The sequence below is a fragment of the Anomaloglossus baeobatrachus genome, chromosome 2 (genome assembly GCF_048569485.1).
Source record: "Anomaloglossus baeobatrachus isolate aAnoBae1 chromosome 2, aAnoBae1.hap1, whole genome shotgun sequence".
Lineage (NCBI taxonomy): Eukaryota > Metazoa > Chordata > Amphibia > Anura > Aromobatidae > Anomaloglossus > Anomaloglossus baeobatrachus.
The window spans coordinates 481,933,556-481,958,204 of NC_134354.1; the positions used below are offsets into that span (position 1 = coordinate 481,933,556).

Below are 24,649 nucleotides of genomic sequence, written 5' to 3' on the forward strand. Positions count from 1 at the left end.
TCATCCAGCCCTTTTTTAAAAGCTGTTATAGTATCTGCCATTACTACCTCTTGTGGCAGGGCATTCCACAGTCTGACTGCTCTAACTGTAAAGAACCCTTTCCTATTTAGCTATCAGAATCGCTTTTCTTCCACTCGCAGTGTATGCCCACTGGTCCTTAGTATTGTCTTTGGAAGAAATAAGTCATGTGCCAGTCCTTTATATTGACCACACATGTATTTACACATATAAATGAGATATCCTCTGAGACGTCTTTTTTCTAAACTAAACATATCTAACTTTTTTAACCTGTCATCATATGGGAGGCGTTCCATTCCTTGTGGTAGTCTAGTTAGCTGCCTTTGAACTGACTCTAACTTCTGAATGTCCTTTTTAAAATGTGGAGCCCAAACTGGACCCCATATTCCAGATCTGGCCTTACAAGTGATTTATAGAGGGGTAACAATACGTTGGGATCACGGGATCTAATTTCTCTATTTATACATCCTAACATCTTGTTTGCTTTAGCAGCTGCTGCCTGACATTGAGTGCTGCTGCTCAGCTTATTTGTAATAAGAATACCCAAGTCCTTCTCCTGTTCTGTAGTCCCTAGTTTACTTCCATTTAATGTATACGCAGCTATAGGATTACTTCATCCTAGGTGCATTACTTTACATTTATCAACATTAAATCTAATTTGCCAAGTATCTGCCCATTCTGCCATCTTATCCAGATCTTTTTGTAATATTGTACTATCAAGGTCAGTTTTTAATATCCTACATAGTTTGGTGTCATCAGCAAAGACTGACACTTTACTATCAATCCCATCCACAAGGTCATTAATAAAAAGATTAAAAAGAATCGGTCCTAGCACAGATCCCTGCGGCACCCCACTGCTGACTATAGCCCATGTAGAGAATGTACCATTTATGACTACTCTTTGTTTCCTATCTTTTAGCCAATTCCTTACCCAGTTGCATATAATTTTCCCTAGTCCTTGCTTCTGGAGCTTTACTATAAGGCTATTATGTGGTACAGTATCAAATGCCTTTGCAAAGTCCAAATAAATCACATCAGCTGCATTACCAATATCCAGGTTTGCACTTACCCCCTCATAGAACCCCAACAGGTTGGTTAGACATGACTTATCTTTCATGAATCCATGCTGTCTGTAAGTTATTATATTATTTTCTGCAATATATTTTTGCATGTCATCCCTTAAAATGCCCTCAAAAACTTTGCATACTACTGATGTCAGGCTTACTGGACGGTAGTTGCCCGGATCTACCCTCTTACCTTTCTTAAATATTGGTACCACATCAGCAATCCTCCAATCCTGAGTCACCAACCCTGTTACAAGCGAGTCTAAAAAGATGAGATACAGCGGTCTGTTGATTACGGAGCTCAATTCCCTAAATATACGTGGATGAATGCCATCTGGCCCTGGGGATTTGTCAATGTTTAATTTACTCAGACATAGGCGTACTTCTTCTTGTGTTAAAATTAATTATATTAGGTGGTGAACTTTGATTTTTCACTTGTTGAATGATCACTGGAACAGTCAATTTCTTAGTGAACACAGATGAGAAATGTCTATTTAATATTTCAGTCTTTTGTTTGTCCTCTATAACTAACTTGTTATTATAAAACAAAAAATTGTAGATACAGCCCTGCACTACTAGGTTTACCATGCGGGGGTCTCACAGGTGAACGGAATGGAACCTGGGCTTCAGGCATTTACAGCTGCAGAGTGCTCGTCCAACAAAATGACAGACGTCCAGAGAATGTTCAAGTAGAAAATAGAAGAAAAGGACCGCACAATCCACATGCCAAGTGAACTTCTTTTATTCCAAAAGGTGCAGCATAAAAAGCAGGGAGGGAGCTGGGTGCAGGCTCCTCCAAGGAACGACGGCCATTTCGCGTTGGTGTAGTTTCAACTGGTCCACCAGTCGAAGCATACACCAGACCAGTCAAAGCGTACACCAGACACCAGACCAGTCGAAGCGTACACCAACGCGAAACGGCTGTCATCCCTTGGAGGAGCCTGCACCCAGCTCCCTCCCTGCTTTTTATGCTGCACCTTTTGGAATAAAAGAAGTATCACTTGGCATGTGGATTGTGCGGTCCTTTTCTTATATTTTCTACTTGAACATTAACTTGTTATTATATTTTAAGGGGCCAATACTATCCTTTGTTTTCCTTTTGGCATTAATGTATTTATAAAAGATTTTGGGATTTATTTTAATGTCATTGGTGATTTTTGTTTCAGTAACTAATTTTGCTTGTTTGATTTCTTTTTTACATTTCCTATTGATATCTTTATACTTCTGAAATGCTATTTCTGTATTCTCAGCCTTGAAGATTTTAAACGCCCTTTGTTTTTGTTTTATTATACTTTATACAGTCTTATTTATCCATAGTGGTTTCTTTTTATTCCTGGACATTTTATTACCAGAGGTTATAAGCTTTTTACAGGGCTCTAGAAGTATATCCTTAAACTCACCCCATTTATGTTCGGTATCCCCAGTTACCATGACTTTGTCCCAATCTACACATTTAAGCTCTTCCCTTAGACAATGTTGATGATTATGGCTTACAGCCAATGAAAACTCAAAAGTCATTATCTCAGAATATTAGAATAATTGCCATAAAACATCTGCAAAGGCTTCCTAAGTGAAGTGTTTAAAATGGTCCCTTAGTCTTGTTCAGTAGGCTACACAATCATGGGGAAGACCAGAAGGCAGTCATTGACATACTTCACAAGGAGGGTAAGCCACAAAAGGTCATTGCTAAAGAAGCTGGCTGTTCTCAGAGTGCTGTATCCAAGCATATTAATGGAAGGTTGAGTGGAAGCAAAAAGTGTGGTAGAAAAAGGTGCACAAGCAACCGAGATAACGGCAGCCTTGGTAGGATTGTTAATAAAAGGCCATTCAAAAATTGGGGGAGATTCACAAGGAGTGGACTGCTGCTGGAGTCAGTGCTTCAACAGCCACCACACCGCCATATCCAGGACATGGACTACAACTGTCGCATTCCTTGTGTCAAGCCACTCATGACCAATAGACAATGCCAGAAGCGTTTTACCTGGGCCAAGGAGAAAAAGAACTGGACTATTGCTCAGTGGTCCAAGGTGTTGTTTCAAGATGAAAGTACATTTTGCATTTAATTTGTAAATCAAGGTCCCAGAGTCTGGAGGAATAGTGGAGAGGCACACAATCCAAGCTGCTTGAGGTGCAGTTGGAAGTTTCTACAATTAGTGATGATTTGGGGAGGTATGCCATTTGCAGGTGTAGGTCCACTGTCTTTTATCAAGACCAAAGCCAACGCAGCCATCTACCAGGAAATTTTAGAGCAATTCATGCTTCCCTCTGCCGCCAACCTTTTTGGAGATGGAAATTGTCATGATCCAGGCCAGCTTTCCCTGCTGCTGGTTACACCCAGCTCTGGCCTGGTCATGCCATGGGTTAACTTCCCTTGCCTCGTTCTGGATCCCAGGACGCTATATATTGCCTCCACCTATGGCTCAGTGCCAGTGATATTTCTGCCTTGCAGCATGTATACTGGCTCTGGTGAGTGTTCCTGATCTGTTCTGCCTCCCTGTTACTGTGTCCTGACTTTGACCCCCCCCAGTTTGTCTGCCTGTCCCAGCCCCTGACTTCCCTCTCCTGTCTGGTGTTTGTGTTGTGTGTGCATACCTGATCTCCCAGCTTCTGACTCAGTTCTGCTTTCTGACTTTGATATTGACCCTCCCATTGCAGTGACTCGACTTTCCTGGCTAGTCCCTGACTGTTTGACTACTCTTTTGCCCCCTGGTGATTCGCCTGTTAACATTGCTGAGGTTACTCTGCTATACTTCAGATGCCTTTCCGTTACAGTGTTTCTTTGTCTCTCCTTCACTACTCTGCTGCCACTTAGTGGGAATTACGCTGTACTGCGTCTTACTAGCCTTTGTACAGTGTGACAGAAATTTCATTTTCCAGCAGGACTTGAGACCTGTCCACACTGCCAAAAGTACCAATACCGGTTTAATAACCACAGTATCACTGTGCTTGATTGGCCAGCAAACTTGGCTGACCTAAACCCCCTAGAGAATCTATGGGGTATTGTCAAGAGGAAAATGAGAGACCCAAGACCCAACAATGCAGATGAGCTGAAGGCTGCTATCAAAGCAACCTGGGCTTCCATAACACCTCAGCAGTGCCACAGGCTGATCGCTCCATGCTGCACTGCATTGATGCAGTAATGAATGCAAAAGGATCCCCGACGAAGTATTGAGTGCATTTACTGTACATACTTTTTAGTAGGCCAAAATTTCAGAGTTTAAAATCATTTTTTCAGTGTGTCTTATGTAATCTAATTTTCTGAGATAATGAATGTTGGGTTTTCATTGGCTGTAAGCCATAATCATCAACATTAACAGAAATAAACACTTGAAATAGATCACTCTGTGTGTAATGACTCTATATAATATATGCGTTTCCCTTTTTGTATTGAATTACTGAAATAAATTAATTTTTTGAGGATATTCTAATTTATTGAGATGAACCTATAGATGGAGGAAATCAGGAGATCCAGCCTTCATCTGAATAAGCTTCTGGCCAGCAAACATCTGTAGGCAGCTTTATACACTATTGTTATTAATACAGTCCTGGGCCATTGACGTTTCCCTAAAGTGCAGCTTTACTTCAACACTGGATTTTGGCATGTGGTGATAATTGCACAATAAAAAAAAAAGTTATTTTGATATACAAAATTCTTGTATTCTTCTAACTGTGTTCTCGCTAACAGGATCGCCCGGCCATGCAGCTGTACCAGCCAGGAGCTCGCAGTCGCATAACTACCGGATTTACAAATAAATATGTAGAGGAACCACCTTTCATTAAGAATGATGCAGACAACATATCTGGAAGAAGCTCAGAGAAGAGTGAAGATGCTGGATAAACCACAGGTCTTGGATAGAAAAGCATTTATGCAAGTTCTCTGACTCAACTTTTGACTATGGACAAAAGAAGCTGAAGCCAAACCACATGTTGCCTGCCTCATTCTTCCCCTGGAGAGTAGAAAAATGGTGCATACGTTCTGCTAACCCATTTTGTGCCAAAGAGCTCCTAATGAATTGTACCACAGCCCATTTACTGAGTTGATATTTACGTTTCAGGGAGAGAGAACACTACCAGTAGCTTTGAGCAATCTTTATATTTATTATTCTTATTTAATGTGAAATGCTAGTCGACCTTTTAGTCCAATCAAAAAGAATGCAGAGATAGTACATACAGTTTCATAAAGATGTATTAATGTTTTTTCCAGTGTACTTTTGTGGGATTAGTGATACTTGCAGCATTTCCATGTTTCTGTATGCAAGTAAATAAACATCATACCATACTAATGTGTTGTTAGCAGTCTTTGCCGACATCATTGTTCTAGCAGTTAGTAAGATATTGTCATGTTAATGCTGTAAAAGCAGTAATAAACATTTACACTAAGTAAAACCAAAGAAATTACACGTAAGTATAATTCAATTTTTCTTAGGTATTTAAAGTTTTTTTTAACTGTATGATGTCTGGAGCCTTTTCTGCAACGAAGCCTTGAAATTAAGTCTTACAGTGTCCTTTCGGTGCCCTGAAAACCAGATATTGCATACTTTGATTTTTTTTGTGAATGGGATGCTCTTCTGTTCAGTCCTACTCATTCATACATAAATTGTTAATGAAAACAACAGATATTCAAAAGTTATTCTAATTATTAATATATGAAATATGGAGCAAATATTCAATTTTCCACTCGTCAAATCGTATGCTGGCCATACTGATAAGGTACACATTGGTTCAACACACAGATTTTGGCATGGCCAGTCAACAATCTGATGTGCGTATTGGGTGCCCTGACTACAATGGCAGATATTTTCAAGAAAAAAGAGCTAGATTGAACCCTTTTGCTCATAAGTGAGGTGTCTGACAGGCGCTTGTTTGTCTGCCCGTTGAGAACACAAGCCCAGTTGAGTGTGCGGGTGAATGGCGGAGTCATGAAGAACAGATCTCAGTTGATAGAGCATTCGGCTGACAGCTACTTTTAGTCAAGAGTGAAGAATGTAAATAATAAATAATTGTAATAATAGGAAGGAAGGGGAAGGAATGCTTTTATGTGCTTGTATGGCGTAAACTAAGTGAGAACATGTATCAGTGTCCACTGCAGAATAGGTAAACTACAGTCAATACCAACATGTCTTGAATTTCACTAAAATAATGTGTTTCTTCTTCTTCGCATCCACACTGGACCTTGCACCTTTTCACTGTGCTTTCCTGCCTTTATAGAAACAGGACTGATTTTTCTGTTAACAGCATTAAAACTCATTTCTGTTTTTGGTTTCATTTTTTCCCAAAATTCCTCACTGCTGCAGAGCTGTAAAAAATATGCAATAGCAAAAAAACATGTTTGTTAGTTAAATATGCCTCACATGTTTTAAAATCAGTTTTTAGTACTTATAATTACATACAACAGTTGGTGTGCTAGTATTACACAATGTGCAAAGGAATGATTATGCATAATGTTACACATCTATTAGGCATTTAGAAAAAAACCCATCTAAAATTGTTCCTACTGCTAAGGAAGCATAATTCCGTAATACATTATTAATGTAGGAAGTCATTTTGACTATACCACTCTATGTTGGCTGTATACAAAAGGACTAATGGAGTCTTAGAAATTCAAAAGACACTTGTGTAGTACATTGAATTTTGGCATAAGTTCATTTTTCTACCACATTAAGGCTGGAAACACACTTAGGGCTGCTTCTCACTTGCGAGTTTCTCGCAGTAGGGCAATGCGAGAAAATCTCGCATTGGAATCGGACACATGTTAGTCAATGATTCAGCTTGCATTTGCGATTTTTTTCTCAGTCCAAATAGGGCTGAGAAAAAAATCGCAGCATGCTGCTTTTTTGCGAGTTTCTACTGCGAGTCTCTCCAATGCAAGTCTATGGGAGTGTGTAAAAAATCGGATGTCACGGGATGGCACTCACACCATCCTAGTGACATCCGATTTTCTAAATACATTTCTCGCATGTTTCCTAAAACACTGGAAACGAATGATGTCTCACAATGTCTGTCAATCACTATTCTCTATCAGTCGGTCTCTCCCTCTCGGTCTCTATTCTCTCTCTGTTGGTCGGTCGGTCACTATCTCTGTCCCTCACTCTCTGTCCATGTCGGTCTATCCCTCTCCCCCCCTCTCTCATACTCACCGATCCTCGATCACCAGCGTGGCGCTGCACGGCGTTCACACTGCTCCGGCGGCTTCTCCTGTTTTGAAAAAGCCGGCCGCTCATTATTCAATCTCGTATTCCCTGCTTTACCCGCCCATCGGCACCTATGACTGGTTGCAGTCAGACACGCCCCCACGTTGAGTGACAGCTGTCTCACTGCAACCAATCACAGCAGCCGGTGGGTGTGTCTATGCTGTGCAGTAAAATAAATAAATAAATAATTTAAAAAAACGGCGTGCGGTCCCCCCCAATTTTAATACCAGCCAGATAAAGCCATACGGCTGAAGGCTGATATTCTCAGGATGGGGAGACCCACATTATGGGGAGTCCCCCAGCCTAACAATATCAGTCAGCAGCCGCCCAGAATGGCCGCTTTTATTAGATGCGACTGTTCTGGGACTGTACCCGGCTCTTCCCGATTTGCTCTGGTGCGTTGACAATCGGGGTAATAAGGAGTTAATGGCAGCCCATAGCTGCCACTAAATCCTAGATTAATCATTGCAGGCGTCTATGAGACACCCCCAATGATTAACCTGTAAATTAAAGTTAATACACACAGTGAAAAAATCCTTTATTTGAAATAATAAACCATAACAAAGACCCTCGTTCACCACTTTATTAAGTACGTAAAAAACCCATCCTTGTCCGACGTAATCCACGGAGGTCCCGCGTCGCTTCCAGCTCTGCTACATGAAGGTGACAGGAGCTGCAGAAGACACCGCCGCTCCTGTCACCTTCACGGAGCAACTGAGGTGAGAAGCACGATCAGCTGATGTCAGTCAGGTAACTCGTGGCCACCGCTGGATCCTCCAACAGGGACAGCAAGTTGCCCGAGTGACAGCGATGAAGTCACTGGTGAGTTGCGGTCACGGGGGGAGGATCCAGCTGGCCGCGGGTAACCAGAGTGACAGCAGCGCTAATCACGCTGCTCAATTCAGTCACTCAGGGGATTAGCGGTCACAGGTGAGTCCTTCACGGGTGACCGCTAATCAGGACGCGACACAGACAGAGCCGTGGCATGACAATGAAGTCGGGTGAAGTTCACCCGAGTTCATTCTGATCGTGCAACTCTGTCTGTGTCTGCTGTCATCTGCCATTCAGCTCTGCTATATGGCTGTCTTTGGCTGCTCTCAGCGGCCATGTAGCAGAGCTGAATAGCAAGTGACAGCTGCTGAGAAAAAAAAGGATCACAAACGGATCACACACGCACTGCAATCATGAGATAAATTTAAGGATCGCAGTGCAGTTGCATTGCACTCTGACCTAACGTGAACTAAAATCAGCCGAGTTTTTTTCAGCCAACTCGGACCGATTTTACTCGCATAGATGTGTTTCCAGCCTTTTGCGTGTAAAATCGGTCCGAGTTGCATGATAAAAAGTCGGATGATTTCAGTTCACTTTATGATCAGTGTGCAATGCAACTGCACTGCCATCCTGGGATTTTTCTCTTGATTGCAGTGCGTGTAATGCGTGGTTGATGCGTATGGGATCCGTTTTTACTATATCATCTGCCATTCAGCTCTGCTACATGGCCGCTGACAGCAGACACAGACAGAGCCGAACGATCAGAATGAAGTCGGATGAACTTCACCCGACTTCATTGTCATCCTACGGCTCTGTCTGTGCGGCATGGCCCCTGATTTTCAGTCACCGGTGAAGGTCTCGCCGGTGACCGCAAACTCCCTGAGTGACCGCAGTGAGCCAGGCGATCAGGGGTGCCTTCACTGAGGTTACCCGCGACCACAGCAGAAGTCCTCCCGCTGAGATCTGTGGCCGCGGGTAACCTGAGTGACGTCATCGCTGATAGCGCAACTCACTTCAGTCGCTGCGGGGAGCTCACAGAGAGCGGTCGTGGTCTGTGACTGCTCTCTGTCAGCTTCCGATGTAGCAGAGGTGACAGCGTCGAGGGACCTCTGTGGATTATGTAGGACATAGAAGGGTATTTGGGGACTTGAATAAAGTGGTGAAAGAGGTTGGTTTTTTTTGTTATTTATTTCAAATAAAGGATTTTTTGGTGTATGTCTTCATTTTCTTAAACTTACAGGTTAATCATGGAAGGTATCTCGGGGAGACGCCTGCCATGATTAATCTAGGACTTAGTGGCAGCTATGGGCTGCTGCCATTAACTCCTTATTACCTCGATTGCCACCACACCAGGGCAATTCGGGATGGCCGGGTACAGTCCCAGGACTGTCGCATCTAATGGATGCGGCTATTCCGGGTGGCTGCTGGCTGATATTGTTAGGGTGGTTGGCTCCCCATAACGTGGGGTTCCCCATCCTGACAATACTAGCCTTCAGCCATGTGGCTTTACCCTGGCTGGTATTAAAATTGGGGGGAACCGCACGCTGTTTTTTTTAATTATTTATTTATTTATTTTACTACATGATATAGACCCACCCACTGGAAGCTGTGATTGGTTGCAGTGAGACAGCTGTCAATCATCATGGGGACGTGTCTGACTGCAACCAATCATAGGCGCCGGTGGGCGGGTAAAGCAGGGAATACGAGATTGAATAATGAGCGGCCGGCTTTTTCAAAAGAGGAGAAGCCACCGAAGCAGTGTGAACGCCGCGCAGCGCCGCGCTGGTGATCGGGGATTGGAGAGTATGAGAGGGGGGGAAAGGAATAGACCGACATGGACAGAGAGAGAGAGACCGACAGAGAGAGAGAGACCGACCGACAGACCGACCGACAGAGAGAGAATAGAGACCGAGAGGGAGAGACCGACTGACAAAGATAGAGATTGACCGACATTGTGAGACCTCACTCATTTCCAGTGTTTTGTGAAACATGCGATAAATGTATTTAGAAAAACGAATGTCACTAGGATGGTGTGAGTGCCGGTCCGTGTGACATCCGTTTATTTACCCGCTCCCATAGAGTTGCATTGGAGAGACTCGCGCGAGAAACTCTACAAAACGCAGCATGCTGCGATTTTTTTCTCAGTCCGATTTGGACTGAGAAAAAAATAGCAGATGGGAGCTGCCTCATTGATTAACATGTGTCCGAGTGCAATATGAGAATTTCTCGCATTGCACTACTGCGAGAAAATCGCAAGTGAGAAGCCGGCCTAAGGGTACATCCTGGATTGGAGAGGCCTGGTGGGACACTGGACGATGCTCCGATCGACCTTGGACTGTCAGTGGGCCCCCCTAAGCAGAATGTACAGGAGGCCCACCGATAACTAGCCATCAGCAGTTAGAAATATTACCGTAGTAGGCCAGTGGCCATTTTAACAACCATACCAGGTTTGAACGAGCAAGAGACGCAGATTTTAAAATTTTTGGATGTCCTACCAACATGTTTGTAGGCTTTTAATATGAAGAAATAAATTGTTGTTTTTTGTTTTGTTTTTTTTTAATTTATTAGACATGATGCTGGAATTACTATTTTTTCTGCTACTTTAACGAGCAAGAGTATGCAGCTCCGGTATGGGAGCAAGATGAGTCTGTGTTTTTTTTTTCCCTCTATGTGTGCTGGTATATAGGAGGGTATATGATGGCTAATGCTCTCTGTAGGGGACTATGTGTAGCTCATAATTTATACAGGGGGCTAACACTGTTTATAGGGGACTATGGGGGCTAATACTATCTATAGGGAGCTATGTGGGGCTAATGATGTATATAATACTATGTATAATACTGTTGTGAGGGGACAGAGCCAGTTCTTAATTGCCTCTAGCTTGTCTACTTGGGCTTTGATGACTCCTCGTCCAATGACGTACCCTAGATATCGAGCTTCTTCCATCCTTAGGATACATTTTTCTGGATTGGCGGTTAGCCCCACTTGTCAGAGAGAGTCCACTACTGCTTAAAGCTTTGGTAAGTGATTTTCCCAATCTGCAGTAAATACCATAATGTCATCAAGATAGGCTTAGGTGTATCGGCGATGGGAACGGAGGATGACATCCATTAACCTTTGGAATTTCGCTGGTACCCCATGTAAACCAAAAGGTAATACCGTATACTGATACAGTCCTTTGGGCGTTACAAAGGCTGTTTTCTCCTAGCAGCCTCTGTCAAAGGCACTTGCCAGTACTAGTGATGGGCGATCCTGAACTGTAAAGATCGGGGATCGTATCGATCACATAGTGATCATGTACACGATCCCGATCACGAGCTTTCCTGGGAAGTTCGTTTTACAGATTGGGTCCAGATCGGGTCCAGGGACTGTAACAAAAAAAGCACATTATTAAAAAACATTGTCATTATACTTACAGGTTCCGCGGCAAGTCCTGCAGACTCTGTCTACCATCCGCTTCTGCTTGATCATTGCTGTGCTCTCAGGTTAAAGGACCTTCCGTGATGTCATGGCCATGTGACCCATCAGGTGTGAATGTTGTATTACCTCATTGGTTACAGACTGGTCACATGACTATGATGTCATCAAAGGTCCTGTTAAGTGATTGTCACTGTGGAGTATTGCATCACATCATGGTGAACAATCTCCTGACAGGAGCGATCGACTGCATATATTTCCATGCAGCTGAGGCACTCCTGTCCTGAGAGCGTAGGGCTTTGCGGGGTGATGGATTGCGAGACGCAAGTATAATCATCTCCTCACTCTCAGCCTGATTCTCACTCTGTTCAGAGCAATGTAGCAAAGCTGACAATGCTCTCTCTGCTTCTCACTTTGTATAGACTGTGGTCTGTACAGAGTGATAGTATCATAGTTTTTTAAGGTTGAAGGGAGACTCTAAGTCCATCTAGTTCAACCCGTAGCCTAACATGTTGATCCAGAGGAAGGCAAAAAAAAAAACCCCAATGTGGCAAACAAGTTCCAATGGGGAAAAAATTCCTTCCTGACTCCACATCCGGCAATCAGACTAGTTCCCTGGATCAATACCCTGTCATAAAATCTAATATACATAACTGGTAATATTAAATTTTTCAAGAAAGGCATCCAGGCTCTGCTTAAATGTTAGTAGTGAATCACTCATTACAACATCATGCGGCAGAGAGTTCCATAGTCTCACTGCTCGCACAGTAAAGAATCCTCGTCTGTGATTATGATTAAACCTTCTTTCCTCAAGACGTAGCGGATGCCCCCGTGTTCCAGTCGCAGGCCTAGGTGTAAAAAGATCTTTGGAAAGGTCTCTGTACTGTCCCCTCATATATTTATACATTGTGATTAGATCCCCCCTAAGCCTTCGTTTTTCCAAACTAAATAACCCCAAGTTTAATAACCTGTCTTGGTATTGCAGCCCCCCATTCCTCTAATAATCTTGGTGGCTCTTCTCTGCACCCTCTCCAGTTCAGCTATGTCCTTCTTATATATCGGTGACCAGAATTGTACACAGTATTCTAAGTGCGGTCGCACTAGTGACTTGTACAGAGGTAGAACTATATTTTTTTCATGAACACTTATACCTCTTTTAATACATCCCATTATTTTATTAGCCCTGGCAGCAGCTGCCTGACACTGTCCACTAAAGTGAAGTTTACCATCCACCCATACACCCAAGTCTATTTCTGTGTCTGTTTTACCCAGTGTTCTACAATTAAGTACATAATCATAAATGTTATTTCCTCTACCCAAGTGCATGACCTTACATTTATCTACATTAAACTTCAATTGCCACTTCTCAGCCCAATCCTCCAATTTACATAAATCTCCCTGTAATATAAAATTATCCTCCTCTGTATTGATTACCCTGCAGAGTTTAGTATCATCTGCAAATATTGAAATTCTATTCCGCATGCCCCCAACAAGGTCATTTATAAATATGTTGAAAAGAAGCGACATTGCTGTTCCTGTGGATTACGTCGGACTAAGGATTTTTTTTATAATAAAGATGGAGTCTCTAAATGTTTTTTTTGTTTTATTACTAATAAAAAAATTTCTCTGTGTTTGTGGTTTTTTTTTACTGTTTATTAGAAATTTATGGTGGCCATGTCTAAATTGGCATGACACCATGAATTTCGGGCTTAGTACCATCTGAGAATACAAAGATGGTATTAACCCCTTTATTACCCAGCGTCCCACCGCATTAGGGCCGCTGGACGAGCCGGGTAAAGCGCCTGGAAATGGTGCTAAGAAACAATGCGCCATTTCCAGGGACGGCTGCATGCTGCTGAGAATCCCAGCCCCCAGTTGCCTAATTTTACCTGACTGACGATCAAAACACGACAGGAGCCCGCGCTTTTTTTTTTTTCATTTTTTTAAATAATTAAAAAATAAATAATGGGCTTCCCTGTATTTTGATTGCCAGCCAAGGTAAAGCCAGACAGATGGGAGTGGTAGCCCGTAGTCGTCCGCTTTATCTGCGCTGAGAATCAAAAATACCGCAGGACGCTATGTCATTTTTTTTAATGATTTATTTATTTTTACAGTACTGTCATGTCAGGCAATCACAGACACAGCACAGAGAATGAGTGTCTGTGATTGTCTGTTGGACTAACCTGAAAAGAGAAAAATGAAGAATAATAAAGAAAAAAATAAAGAGAAAAACTGAAAATTTTGCAGTGGTCTCCTAATTTTTGCCAGAGCTGTATATATTGTGAGACTGTGACCGGGGTTATCTATGACGGCCGGTATGTCTCGCCCCGGTTGTGCTCACTCCATGATAGAAAGTAAATCCACTCTAGGGTTAATGCTGTTTCCCTACAGGCTGAAGGAAGGGTTAAATGGAAACAGGAACAAGGGCAGGTGTGCCGGGTGTGAGGGAGTGAACAGAACTCCCTGAGCTCTCTGCTGGAGAGGCACATGTATATTGTTGTGGATTTTTGTTTGGACATTAAACCGTGTGCTGTGAACCTTAATGCCTGGATCCCGTGTCTTCTGCTGCGCAGCCGACCACGCTACCTCACATATGGTGGAGAATGCGGGCATGCCAGCCCGGTGACGTGTAGCTTCCATTTCTGGTGAACCGGTAGCACATGTCCTGGATTCAAGCGGCTATACTACAGCCCAAACCCGGCAACGCCATGGAGGACATACTAAAGCAGCTGGCTCAGGCTACTGCACAGCAACAACAGATGAATACACACCTGATCCGGACGTTGGATCATCAGCAGCAACAGCACCAGCAATCCTTGAAATTGCAGGAACAGAGGCACCAGGAACAGATGGTCCTCCTGGCCAAGTCGATCCGTGCCGGACCGGCAGCAACAACCCCGGGACCGGGTGACGACGGCAGCGTCCGGAAAGCGGTGAGACAAGCGTTGCAAAAGATGACCCCGGGGGATGATGTGGAAGCGTTCCTGGCGGTGTTTGAGCGGGTGGCCGAGCGGGAAAAGCTGCCGACCCCCCAGTGGGCTGAGGTATTGTCGCCCTATCTGACGGGGGAACCCCAAAAAGCGTACCTGGACCTCTGTACCGAGGACGCCATTGACTATGTGACCCTGAAAGCCGAAATACTGGCTCGGTTGGGGGTAAATACCTATGTACGGGCTCAGCGGGTAAATCAGTGGTTCTATGAGGAAGCCAAACCCGTACGCTCCCAGGCCTATGACTTGTTGCATCTTGTGAAAAAGTGGTTGCAGCCTGACACTCTGAGCCCAGCGCAAATTGTGGAAAGGGTAGTAGTGGATCGTTTTGTGCGCACTTTACCCGTCACCGTTCAACGGTGGGTAGGACAGGGTGACCCGAATACCCTCGACCAATTAGTGTCCCTGGTAGAGCGGCATGTGGCTACGCAGGACTTGATACGGGACACTGAGACTTTGCGTACCGCCCGTCGGTCCGGCCCCTCCAAGCCTAGGGCCAAAGACCCACCGCTGACAACGGTACAGGAGTCCCCTACCATCCCGTCTGAGGCCGCGCCCGCCATTCCTGAGGTCCGGAAGGTTCTGTACCCTAAACGACAACCCGTCAAGGGGGTTTCCGTCCCCATTAGATGTTGGCGGTGCCAGCGGGTGGGACATATGGAAGCCCAGTGTCCACTCACCACGGAGCCTATGGATTGTGGGGTTACCCGGCGGGGTTCAATGTATGCTCAGGTGGTGTGTACCGCTGACCTGGTCTCCCCAGAGACGGAGCCCCACTTGTGCCAAATACAGGTGAATGGATGTCCGGTTACAGGATTGTTGGATTCCGGAAGCTTAGTGACCCTTGTGCGATCAACCCTAAAGCTAAAGTAAAGGCCACCGGACGTACCGTGGGGGTGGTTTGCATACATGGGGACCGCCGAGACTATCCCACAGGGATTATCACCATCACAGCACCTTGCGGTCAGGTGCAACATGAGGTGGGACTTCTTAACACTCTTCCTTATGACGTGATCCTAGGAAGGGATCTGCCCTATTTTTGGACTTTATGGAGGGGACCCCCTAAGTCCCCTCAGATATTGATCAGTCCGGGACCTGAGCCCTACAATCCTGAATCCGGGACGCCTGCCGTAGGGGTCACCATGATAGGGACAGAGTGTGAACCCGATAGGTCACCCCTAGAGGTATTGGCAGGAGAGGCTGAGATGGTCGAGCCTATCCCGGAGTTGGAGGCGTCCCCGGATACGTTTGGGACAGCCCAACTCCAGGACCCTACGTTAATACATGCCCGGAGTCGGGTGACAGTAGTTGACGGGGTGGCACAGCTGCCCGGTGCCCAGGTAAGGTACCCCCATTTCGCTCTTAAGCAAGATTTACTCTACCGGGTAGATGAAATACGGGGCGTGGGGGTAGAACAGTTGGTGGTGCCCCAGCCGTATCGCCGGCGGGTCCTCGACTTAGCTCATAAACACCTGATGAGTGGCCACCTAGGGGTCAAGAAAACGCAGGAGCGAATATTGCAAAGGTTCTATTGGCCCGGGGTCTTTGGGGAGGTAAAACGGTTCTGCGAAACCTGCCCGGAGTGTCAGCTTACCGCACCCGTGACCCATTTTCGCAGTCCGTTGGTACCGTTACCCATTATAGAAGTCCCTTTTGAACGGATAGGGATGGATCTGGTGGGGCCCCTCGTAAAGTCCGCTCGAGGGCACCAACACATCCTAGTGATCGTTGACTATGCCACCCGGTATCCCGAGGCGATACCTCTCAGACATACTGCAGCAAAGCTTATAGCTCGGGAGTTGTTTGCTGTGTTCTGCCGGGTGGGGTTGCCCAAGGAGATCCTTACGGATCAGGGGACCCCATTCATGTCTAAAGTGACCAAAGCGCTGTGCTGGCTACTCCAGATCAAGCAGTTGCGTACGTCTGTGTATCATCCTCAAACGGACGGTTTAGTCGAGCGGTTCAATAAAACCCTGAAAACCATGCTAAAAAGGGTGATTTCAAAAGACGGGAAAGACTGGGATATGATGCTTCCCTATTTGATGTTTGCCATCCGTGAGGTGCCACAGGCATCCACGGGGTTTTCGCCTTTTGAATTGTTATACGGGCGACATCCCCGGGGATTGTTGGACCTGGCAAAGGAAACATGGGAGCAAGAGCGCACCCCCCATAAAAGTGTGATTGAACACATTTTGGGTATGCAGAACCGCATAAGCGCGATCATGCCAATTGTGAAGGAGCATTTACAGGAGGCTCAGGCCGCGCAAAGCGGCCGCTACAATAGACAAGCCACCGTGCGGACCTTTAAACCCGGGGATCGGGTGTTGGTATTAATCCCCACGGCGGAGAGTAAATTCCTGGCTCAGTGGCAAGGCCCCTACGAGATAAAGGAAAGAGTCGGGGTGGTTAACTATAAAGTATTGCAGCCCGGTAGGCGGAAACCTGAACAAATATACCATGTCAACCTATTAAAACCTTGGCAGGAACGGGAAAGCCTGATGGCTGTTTTTTCCCCATCTCCCTCCTCTTCGGGTCGTTCACATGCGGCTCCAGCGACCTCCGGAGAGGACGAACTGGAAGTAAGGATTGGAGAAGCCCTCACCAAGACTCAGAGGCGAGAGGCCAGATGGCTGGTTCAGCAGAACCCCGATGTCTTCTCCGAGCTGCCCGGTAGGACCAGTCTGATACGACATGATATTGTCACCGAGCCCCACCTGAAGGTACGCCTGAAGTCATACTGGGTACCGGAGGCTCGACGACAAGCCATATCGGAGGAAGTAAAGACAATGTTACGCCTGGGGGTCATCGAAAAATCCTGGAGTGAATGGGCTAGTCCGATTGTCCTAATACCAAAACCCGATGGCTCCTTAAGGTTCTGCAATGACTTTAGGAGATTGAACGAAATATCCAAGTTCGATCTCTACCCCATGCCCCGGGTGGATGAGCTGATTGATAGGCTGGGACAGGCGCGATATTTTACCACGCTCGACCTGACCAAGGGGTACTGGCAGGTGCCACTGATGGAGTCCGCCAAGGAGAAAACCGCTTTTGTTACGCCGGAGGGTCTCTTCCACTATGTTGTCTTGCCTTTTGGGTTACATGGCGCTCCGGCCACGTTCCAGAGGTTGATGGACTTAGTGCTGGAACCCCACCAGGCGTATGCATCAGCGTACCTTGATGACATCATTATTTACAGCTCCGATTGGCAGACCCACTTGGAACAGGTACAAGCGGTGGTGGACGCGCTTCGAACAGCCGGATTGACAGCCAATCCCAGGAAATGTGCATTGGGACTCACGGAAGCCCGCTACTTGGGCTACGTGATAGGCCAAGGAGTGATTAAGCCCCAAATTAACAAGGTTGAGGCGATCCAGAAGTGGCCTAGACCCCTGACCACGAAGCAGGTTAGGGCCTTCCTGGGTATCGTGGGGTACTACAGGAGGTTTGTTAAGGATTTTGCGGGACTATCAGCCCCCTTGACGGACCTTCTCAAAGGCAAGAAGTCCGTCATGGTGCGCTGGACTCCGCAGGCCGAGGACTCCTTCCGGGCCCTGAAGGAGGTCCTGTGCGGACAGCCCGTTCTTGTACACCCTGATTTCCGGAAGGAGTTCATAGTACAGACTGACGCCTCAGAGGTCGGCCTGGGGGCAGTGCTGTCTCAGGTGGTTCAGGGGGAGGAACACCCCGTCACCTTCTTAAGTAGGAAGCTCACCCCTCCCGAGCGGAACTATAGCGTAGTGGAGAAGGAGTGCCTGGCGATCAAGTGGGCCTTGGAGTCCCTACGCTATTACCTGCTGGGACGGCAGTTTCGCTTGGTGACGGATCACTCTCCACTGGTCTGGATGAGGTCCGCCAAGGAACGGAATGCCCGGGTTACCCGGTGGTTCCTTTCTCTGCAGAACTTCCGGTTTACGGTTGAACATAGGGCCGGTGGGTTGCAGGGCAACGCCGATGCCTTGTCCCGCGGCCCGTGTTTGATGGCGGGAGTTCAACCCCGCACGCTTGAACTGAGGGGGGGGGTATGTGAGACTGTGACCGGGGTTATCTATGACGGCCGGTATGTCTCGCCCCGGTTGTGCTCACTCCATGATAGAAAGTAAATCCACTCTAGGGTTAATGCTGTTTCCCTACAGGCTGAAGGAAGGGTTAAATGGAAACAGGAACAAGGGCAGGTGTGCCGGGTGTGAGGGAGTGAACAGAACTCCCTGAGCTCTCTGCTGGAGAGGCACATGTATATTGTTGTGGATTTTTGTTTGGACATTAAACCGTGTGCTGTGAACCTTAATGCCTGGATCCCGTGTCTTCTGCTGCGCAGCCGACCACGCTACCTCACAATATATATATATAAATATATATATATATATATATATATATATATATATATATTCAAAAATTTCTGGGCAACAGATGGAATACAATATAGTAATTTTTGGCCACTCCAGGACAATATGCATAAAGAGAGAAAAAGGAGTATTAAATGGCCAACCATAATGTAAATAAATATCAAAACCAATGCCTTATGATATCAAAGTGAAATATTTATTACACATAAGTTCAGACAGAAAAACATTCCCAAAAGGGAGAGACACTGCCCAGACAAATATTAAATAGAATGGGTAAGCAGCACCCTAACATAAATGTAAGAGGACCGTTTCCTCATAGGGCATGTACACATCGCCCCCCGAGGAAGCAACGCAGCGAAACGCGTTGGGGCTTCTCCCACCCTGACTGGACTACTGCCCTGATCTTGACCTAGCACCTTGCACTTTATTATAATGGGTAAGCAGCTCTGTTGTAATTGTACATGCCCTATGAGGAAACGGTCCTCTTACATTTATGTTAGGGTGCTGCTTACCCATTCTATTTAATATTTGTCTGGGCAGTGTCTCTCCCTTTTGGGAATGTTTTTCTGGGATCATTTTTCCTACTTTCATGTCTTTTCTCCCTATATGTAATTTTACCAATTGTCTGAATTTATGTGTAATAAATATTTCACTTTGATATCATAAGGCATTGGTTTTGATATTTATTTACATTATGGTTGGCCATTTAATACTCCTTTTTCTCTCTTTATGCATATATATATATATATATATATATATATATGCTGTGTATATATGTGCACAATATATAGTTGTGTAAAAATAAATAAATAATTTTAAAAAATGACATAGCGCTCCGTGGTATTTTTGATTCTCAGCGCAGATAAAGCGGACTGCTACCCCCATCTGCCTGGCTTTAGATTGGCCGGCAATCAAAATACAGGGAAGCCTTTTTCTTTCTTTTTTTTATGAATTAAAAAAATAATAATAATAAAAAAAAATGCGTGGGCTCCCGCCGTATTTTGATCACATGGGGCTGGGATTCTTGGAAGCCCGCAGCCACCCTTGGAAATGGCGCATTGTTCCTTAGTGCCATTTCCAGACGCTTTACCTGGCTCTACCAGTGGCCCTGGTGGCGGGTGGCATGCTGGGTAATAAAGGGGTTAATACCAGCTTTGTATTCTTAGATGGTACTAAGCCCGAAATTCATGGTGCCACGCCAAATTAGACATGGCCACCATGAATTTCTAGTAAACAGTAAAAAACCACAACACAGAGAAAACATTTTTTCATTAGAAATAAAAAAAAAAAATAATTCGTGACTCCATCTTTATTATAAAAAACTCCTTAGTCCGACATAATCCACAGGGACAGCAATGTCAGCTTTGCTTCATCAATCTGTACAGACACAGTCTATACAAAGTGAGAAGCAGAGAGAGCATTGTCATCTCTGCTACATAGCTCTGTACAGAGTGAGAATCAGGCTGGCAGTGAGGACCTTTGATGACGTCATAGTCATGTGACCAGTCCGTATGCCAATGTCTGTACAACATTTAAATCAGACTGGTCACATGGCTATAACATTACGGAAGGTCCTTTAACCTGGGGGCACAGCAATGATTGGACTCGGAAGCAGGAGCGCCGGGAGACAGAGTCTGCACGACGCATCGTGGGAGCGGTAAGTATAATGACAATTATTATTAACTATATTCTTTATTTTACAGCCCCCCGCCCCATCACATGACTGTAAAGCCCAAGATTGGTGATGGGACACATGATCGTGTTATCTCGATCTCGATCCCGATCCCAATCTCGATCTTTACTAAATGATCAGGCGAGGCTCCCGATCCGACAATCGGGGGATCGTCCATCACTAGCCAGTACCCCTTTGTGAGATCCAGGGTCGCAAAGTACCGGGCTTTTCCAAACCTCTATCAACTCATCTACGCGGGGCATGAGGTAGGCATCAAACTTTGATATTTCATTAAGTTTCCGAAAGTCACTACTATTTTAACTGTGGCGGCAGCCCCTACCGAAACCACCGGCGGTACCGGAGCCTTTCCCAAAGGACAAGCAAGCAGAGAATCTTCCCCATCATGGCTACCTTGTAGTTTACTGGCCCCATCTTCTCTATTATCTCGTAGGGACATTGCCATCTTGGAAGGAATTTGCTGTCTACAGTGGGCACAAATGCCAACACCTGGTCACCATTGTTAAAGATTTTTTTCCGAGCTGCTCAGGTATAGACCTGACTTTGAGCTATTTGTGCCACCTCCATATGCTCCCGTAGAAGTGGCAGTATGATCTCCATTCTTTCTTGCATTTACTATCATGTTCTATCACACTCTTGTGTGGGGTCGGCTGGTGCTCCCATGTTTCTTTAGCTACATCTAGCATCCCCGAGGATGTCTGCCACACAATAGATCAAAGGTCGAGAATGTGGTGGATGCCCTGGGCACCTCTCGCACTGCAAACAATATATAGGTCAGCAAAAGGTTCCAGTCCTTCCCATCCTTGGATACAGCCATTTTTAGCATGTTTTTTAACGTTTTATTGAACCTTTCAACCAGGCCGTCTGTTTGGGGATGATAAACTGATGTGCGTAAATGTTTGACAGTTAATAACTTGCTGAGTTCCATTATGCTCTTTGACATGAATGGGGTTCCCAGGTTGATTAAAATCTCTTTAGGAATTCACACCCAGGACCCAGGAGAACATGCCCATACATTTTTTGGCTATGAGTTTAGCCGACGTATACGCACAGATTACTTCTTACAGATATCGGATATACGCACAGATTACTGCTTACGGATATCGGGTGGCATAATCAAAAAGCACTAAGATATGTTGGTGATTCCTTGCAGACTTATTTACTAGACCCACCAGATCCATGGCCGCTTTTTTCAAACGGTACCTCTATAGTTATCAGTGATACCGAGGGACTTCGAACGTGTAGCTGGGGACTGGTCATCTGACATACTGGACAGGAACCACAGTACTGTTTTACTTCCTTGTAGATTCTGGGCCAACAAAACTGCTGCAGAATTCGATCAAGGGTTTTCTTATGGCCCAAGTGTCCGTCAAGTATGTGTGGATGGGCCAGGTCCATTACCAACTGCAATAGGTCTGTGGCACCAACAGTCATTCTACCACCTCGCCCCGCATTTTGTAAACTTGAATATGCCAGGTCATGGGACACCTCAAAATGTGGAAACCTGTTAACCGCCATGGGTTATTGGGGTTCCCATCACCAATTAGCACATCTTCCCTAGCCCAACACAAAGTAGGGTCTCGGACTTGTGCTGTACCAAAACTGTCACACGACACATTTAAGTCTGAAAATTCAGGCAAGTCCCTTACCCTGCGACAAGTCCTCTATTTCCTGGCCATTATTTCCATGGGAGTCAACGCCTCCTTTATAGCAGACACCTCCTCCTCGGACCCAGAAGGCTCTTGAACTCCTGCTGTAGAATCTTCTATGGCCTTTATTAGTCCTGACTCATATTCTTCGAGTGGCATAACTGCTGGCCGTAGGGCAGAGAATAGTGCAAAGGCCCATCAATTCATAGTGGAGATTTCTAACTACCCCCACTTTATGGAATTGTCTCCCGGCAGGTGTATTTATTATCCCTAGAGGAGTGGGATAGTCTTTTAAGTCCCCGTGAATGCAAAACCACCACATTTCTGGCCAGTGAGCTAAGTGGTTTGCACCAGGCTATCTCACACCAAAATCACAAGGCTCAATGAGTCCAGTAGAGCCACCGCCGGAGTACCCAAAGTTTGTGTCCATAGGTTCAGCCAGTTGGGGGCAGTCGGCCCTTACATGGCCTGGCTTCTGGTATCGCCAGTAGACTATGGGGGCCCAATCCTCCACAGAAAAGTCTTCAGCAGCCTTTCTGTGCTCCGCTTGATGGCTCAGGAGCAGGGACTTCAGGACTTTCCTGTCATTTTCCCCGTGGTCCCTCTTTGGAGGTCCTTGGTAGCCCCATATCGCTCTATAAGGTCCACCATCTGGAGCATATTATTAGGAGACGCCAGTCCCACCCAGCATTGGAAGGGGAAAGGTAAGTCCCTGCAGAATTTATCAGCTACTATGCGATCCATCATAGCAGTGGGAGACAGTAAAAAGCACCTGTTCACACTTCAGTTTAGTGAGTGCCGTCAGTCTTTTTGTCTCTCTCATTCCCTGTCTGTCTCATTCCCTGTCTGTCTCACTCCCTGTCTCTCTCTCTCATTCCCTGTCTCCCTGTCTGTCTCATTCCCTGTTTGTCTCATTCCCTGTATCATTCCCTGTCTCTCTCTCTTTCTGTCTCTCTCTCATTCCCTGTCTCTCTCTCATTCCCTGTCTGTCTCATTCCCAGTCTGTCTCATTCCTTCCCTGTCTCTCTCTCATTCCCTGTCTCCCTGTCTCTCTCATACCCTGTATCTCTCTTATTCCCTGTCTGTCTCATTCCCTGTCTCTCTCATTCCTTGTCTCCCTGTCTCTCTCATGCCTTGTCTCTCTCATTCCCTGTCTGTCTCATTCCCTGTCTCTCTCTCTCATTCCCTGTCTCCCTGTCTCTCATTCCCTGTCTCTCTCATTCCCTGTCTCTCTCATTCCCTGTCTGTCTCATTCCATGTCTCTCTCTCTGTCTGTCTGCCTTCCTGTCTGTATGTCCCTGTCTCTCATCCCCTGTCTGTCTCATTCCCTCTCTGTCTCATTCCCTGTCTCTCTCATTCCCTGTCTCTCTTTCACTCCCTGTCTCTGTCTCTCTCTCATTCCCTGTCTATCTCTGTCTCTCTCATTCCCTGTCTGTCTCATTCCCTGTCTGTCTCATTCCCTGTCTGTCTCATTCCCTGTCTGTCTCATTTGCTTTCTCTCCCTCATTCCCTTTCTCTCTGTCTGTCTCATTCCCTGTCTGTCTCATTCCCTGTCTGTCTCTCTCATTCCCTGTCTCTCTCTCTCATATTCCCTGTTTGTATGTCTCTCTCATTCCCTGTCTCATTCCCTGTCTCTCTGTCTCTCCACTGATATCATATTACCTCAGACATAAGCTTCTTACACTAAGAATGTCCTTTGTTGCCTATAGCAACCAATCACAGCTCCTATTAATGACCTTTAGCTCCCAGCTCCATTAATTTTAATGTAAGGAGGTTTTTTGGTGAATAACTGTAAAGCGCAGGGTTCAATTTTCCCCTCAAAACATAGTCTATGATATTCCCTGAGTCACATGAGGCACCTGTACAAAATATCGTGATTGTAAATGAGACAGTGCAGATTCCTTTAGCGGACACACACACACACACACACACACACACACATGCACACACACAGTGCCTACAAGTAGTATTCAACCCCCTGCAGATTTAGCAGGTTTACACATTCGGAATTAACTTGGCATTGTGACATTTGGACTGTAGATCAGCCTGGAAGTGTGAAATGCACTGCAGCAAAAAAGAATGTTATTTCTTTTTTTTTTTTTTTTAAATTGTGAAAAGTTTATTCAGAGGGTCATTTATTATTCAACCCCTCAAACCACCAGAATTCTGTTTGGTTCCCCTAAAGTATTAAGAAGTATTTCAGGCACAAAGAACAATGAGCTTCACATGTTTGGATTAATTATCTCTTTTTCCAGCCTTTTCTGACTAATTAAGACCCTCCCCAAACTTTTGAACAGCACTCATACTTGGTCAACATGGGAAAGACAAAGGAGCATTCCAAGGCCATCAGAGACAAGATCTTGGAGGGTCACAAGGCTGGCAAGGGGTACAAAACCCTTTCCAAGGAGTTGGGCCTACCTGTCTCCACTGTTGGGAGCATCATCCGGAAGTGGAAGGCTTATGGAACGTTAGCCTTCCACGGCCTGGACAGCCTTTGAAAGTTTCCACCCGTGCCG

The 24,649-nt window shown here is 45.5% G+C and overlaps 2 protein-coding genes across 4 annotated transcripts in view; one reads left to right on the forward strand and one right to left on the reverse strand.

Moving 5' to 3' along the window:
* The window catches only part of UPF3A (UPF3A regulator of nonsense mediated mRNA decay), an 83,643-nt gene extending 78,278 nt beyond the window's left edge, over positions 1-5,365 (forward strand). Inside the window, exon 10 of one of the 2 annotated variants that reach the window (XM_075336423.1) lies at positions 4,768-5,365. In XM_075336423.1, coding sequence (XP_075192538.1) covers positions 4,768-4,920 — 153 coding nt within the window. In that variant the 3' untranslated portion in view covers positions 4,921-5,365. The remainder of the gene's footprint in view (positions 1-4,767) is intronic. The other variant, XM_075336424.1, reaches the window with a different exon arrangement.
* Positions 5,172-24,649, reverse strand: part of LOC142291703 (F-box only protein 36-like) — a 68,534-nt gene continuing 49,056 nt past the window's right edge. For both annotated transcript variants that reach the window (XM_075336427.1, XM_075336425.1), the window contains one exon: positions 5,172-6,378. In XM_075336427.1, the coding sequence (XP_075192542.1) occupies positions 6,214-6,378 (165 nt within the window). In that variant the 3' untranslated portion in view covers positions 5,172-6,213. The remainder of the gene's footprint in view (positions 6,379-24,649) is intronic.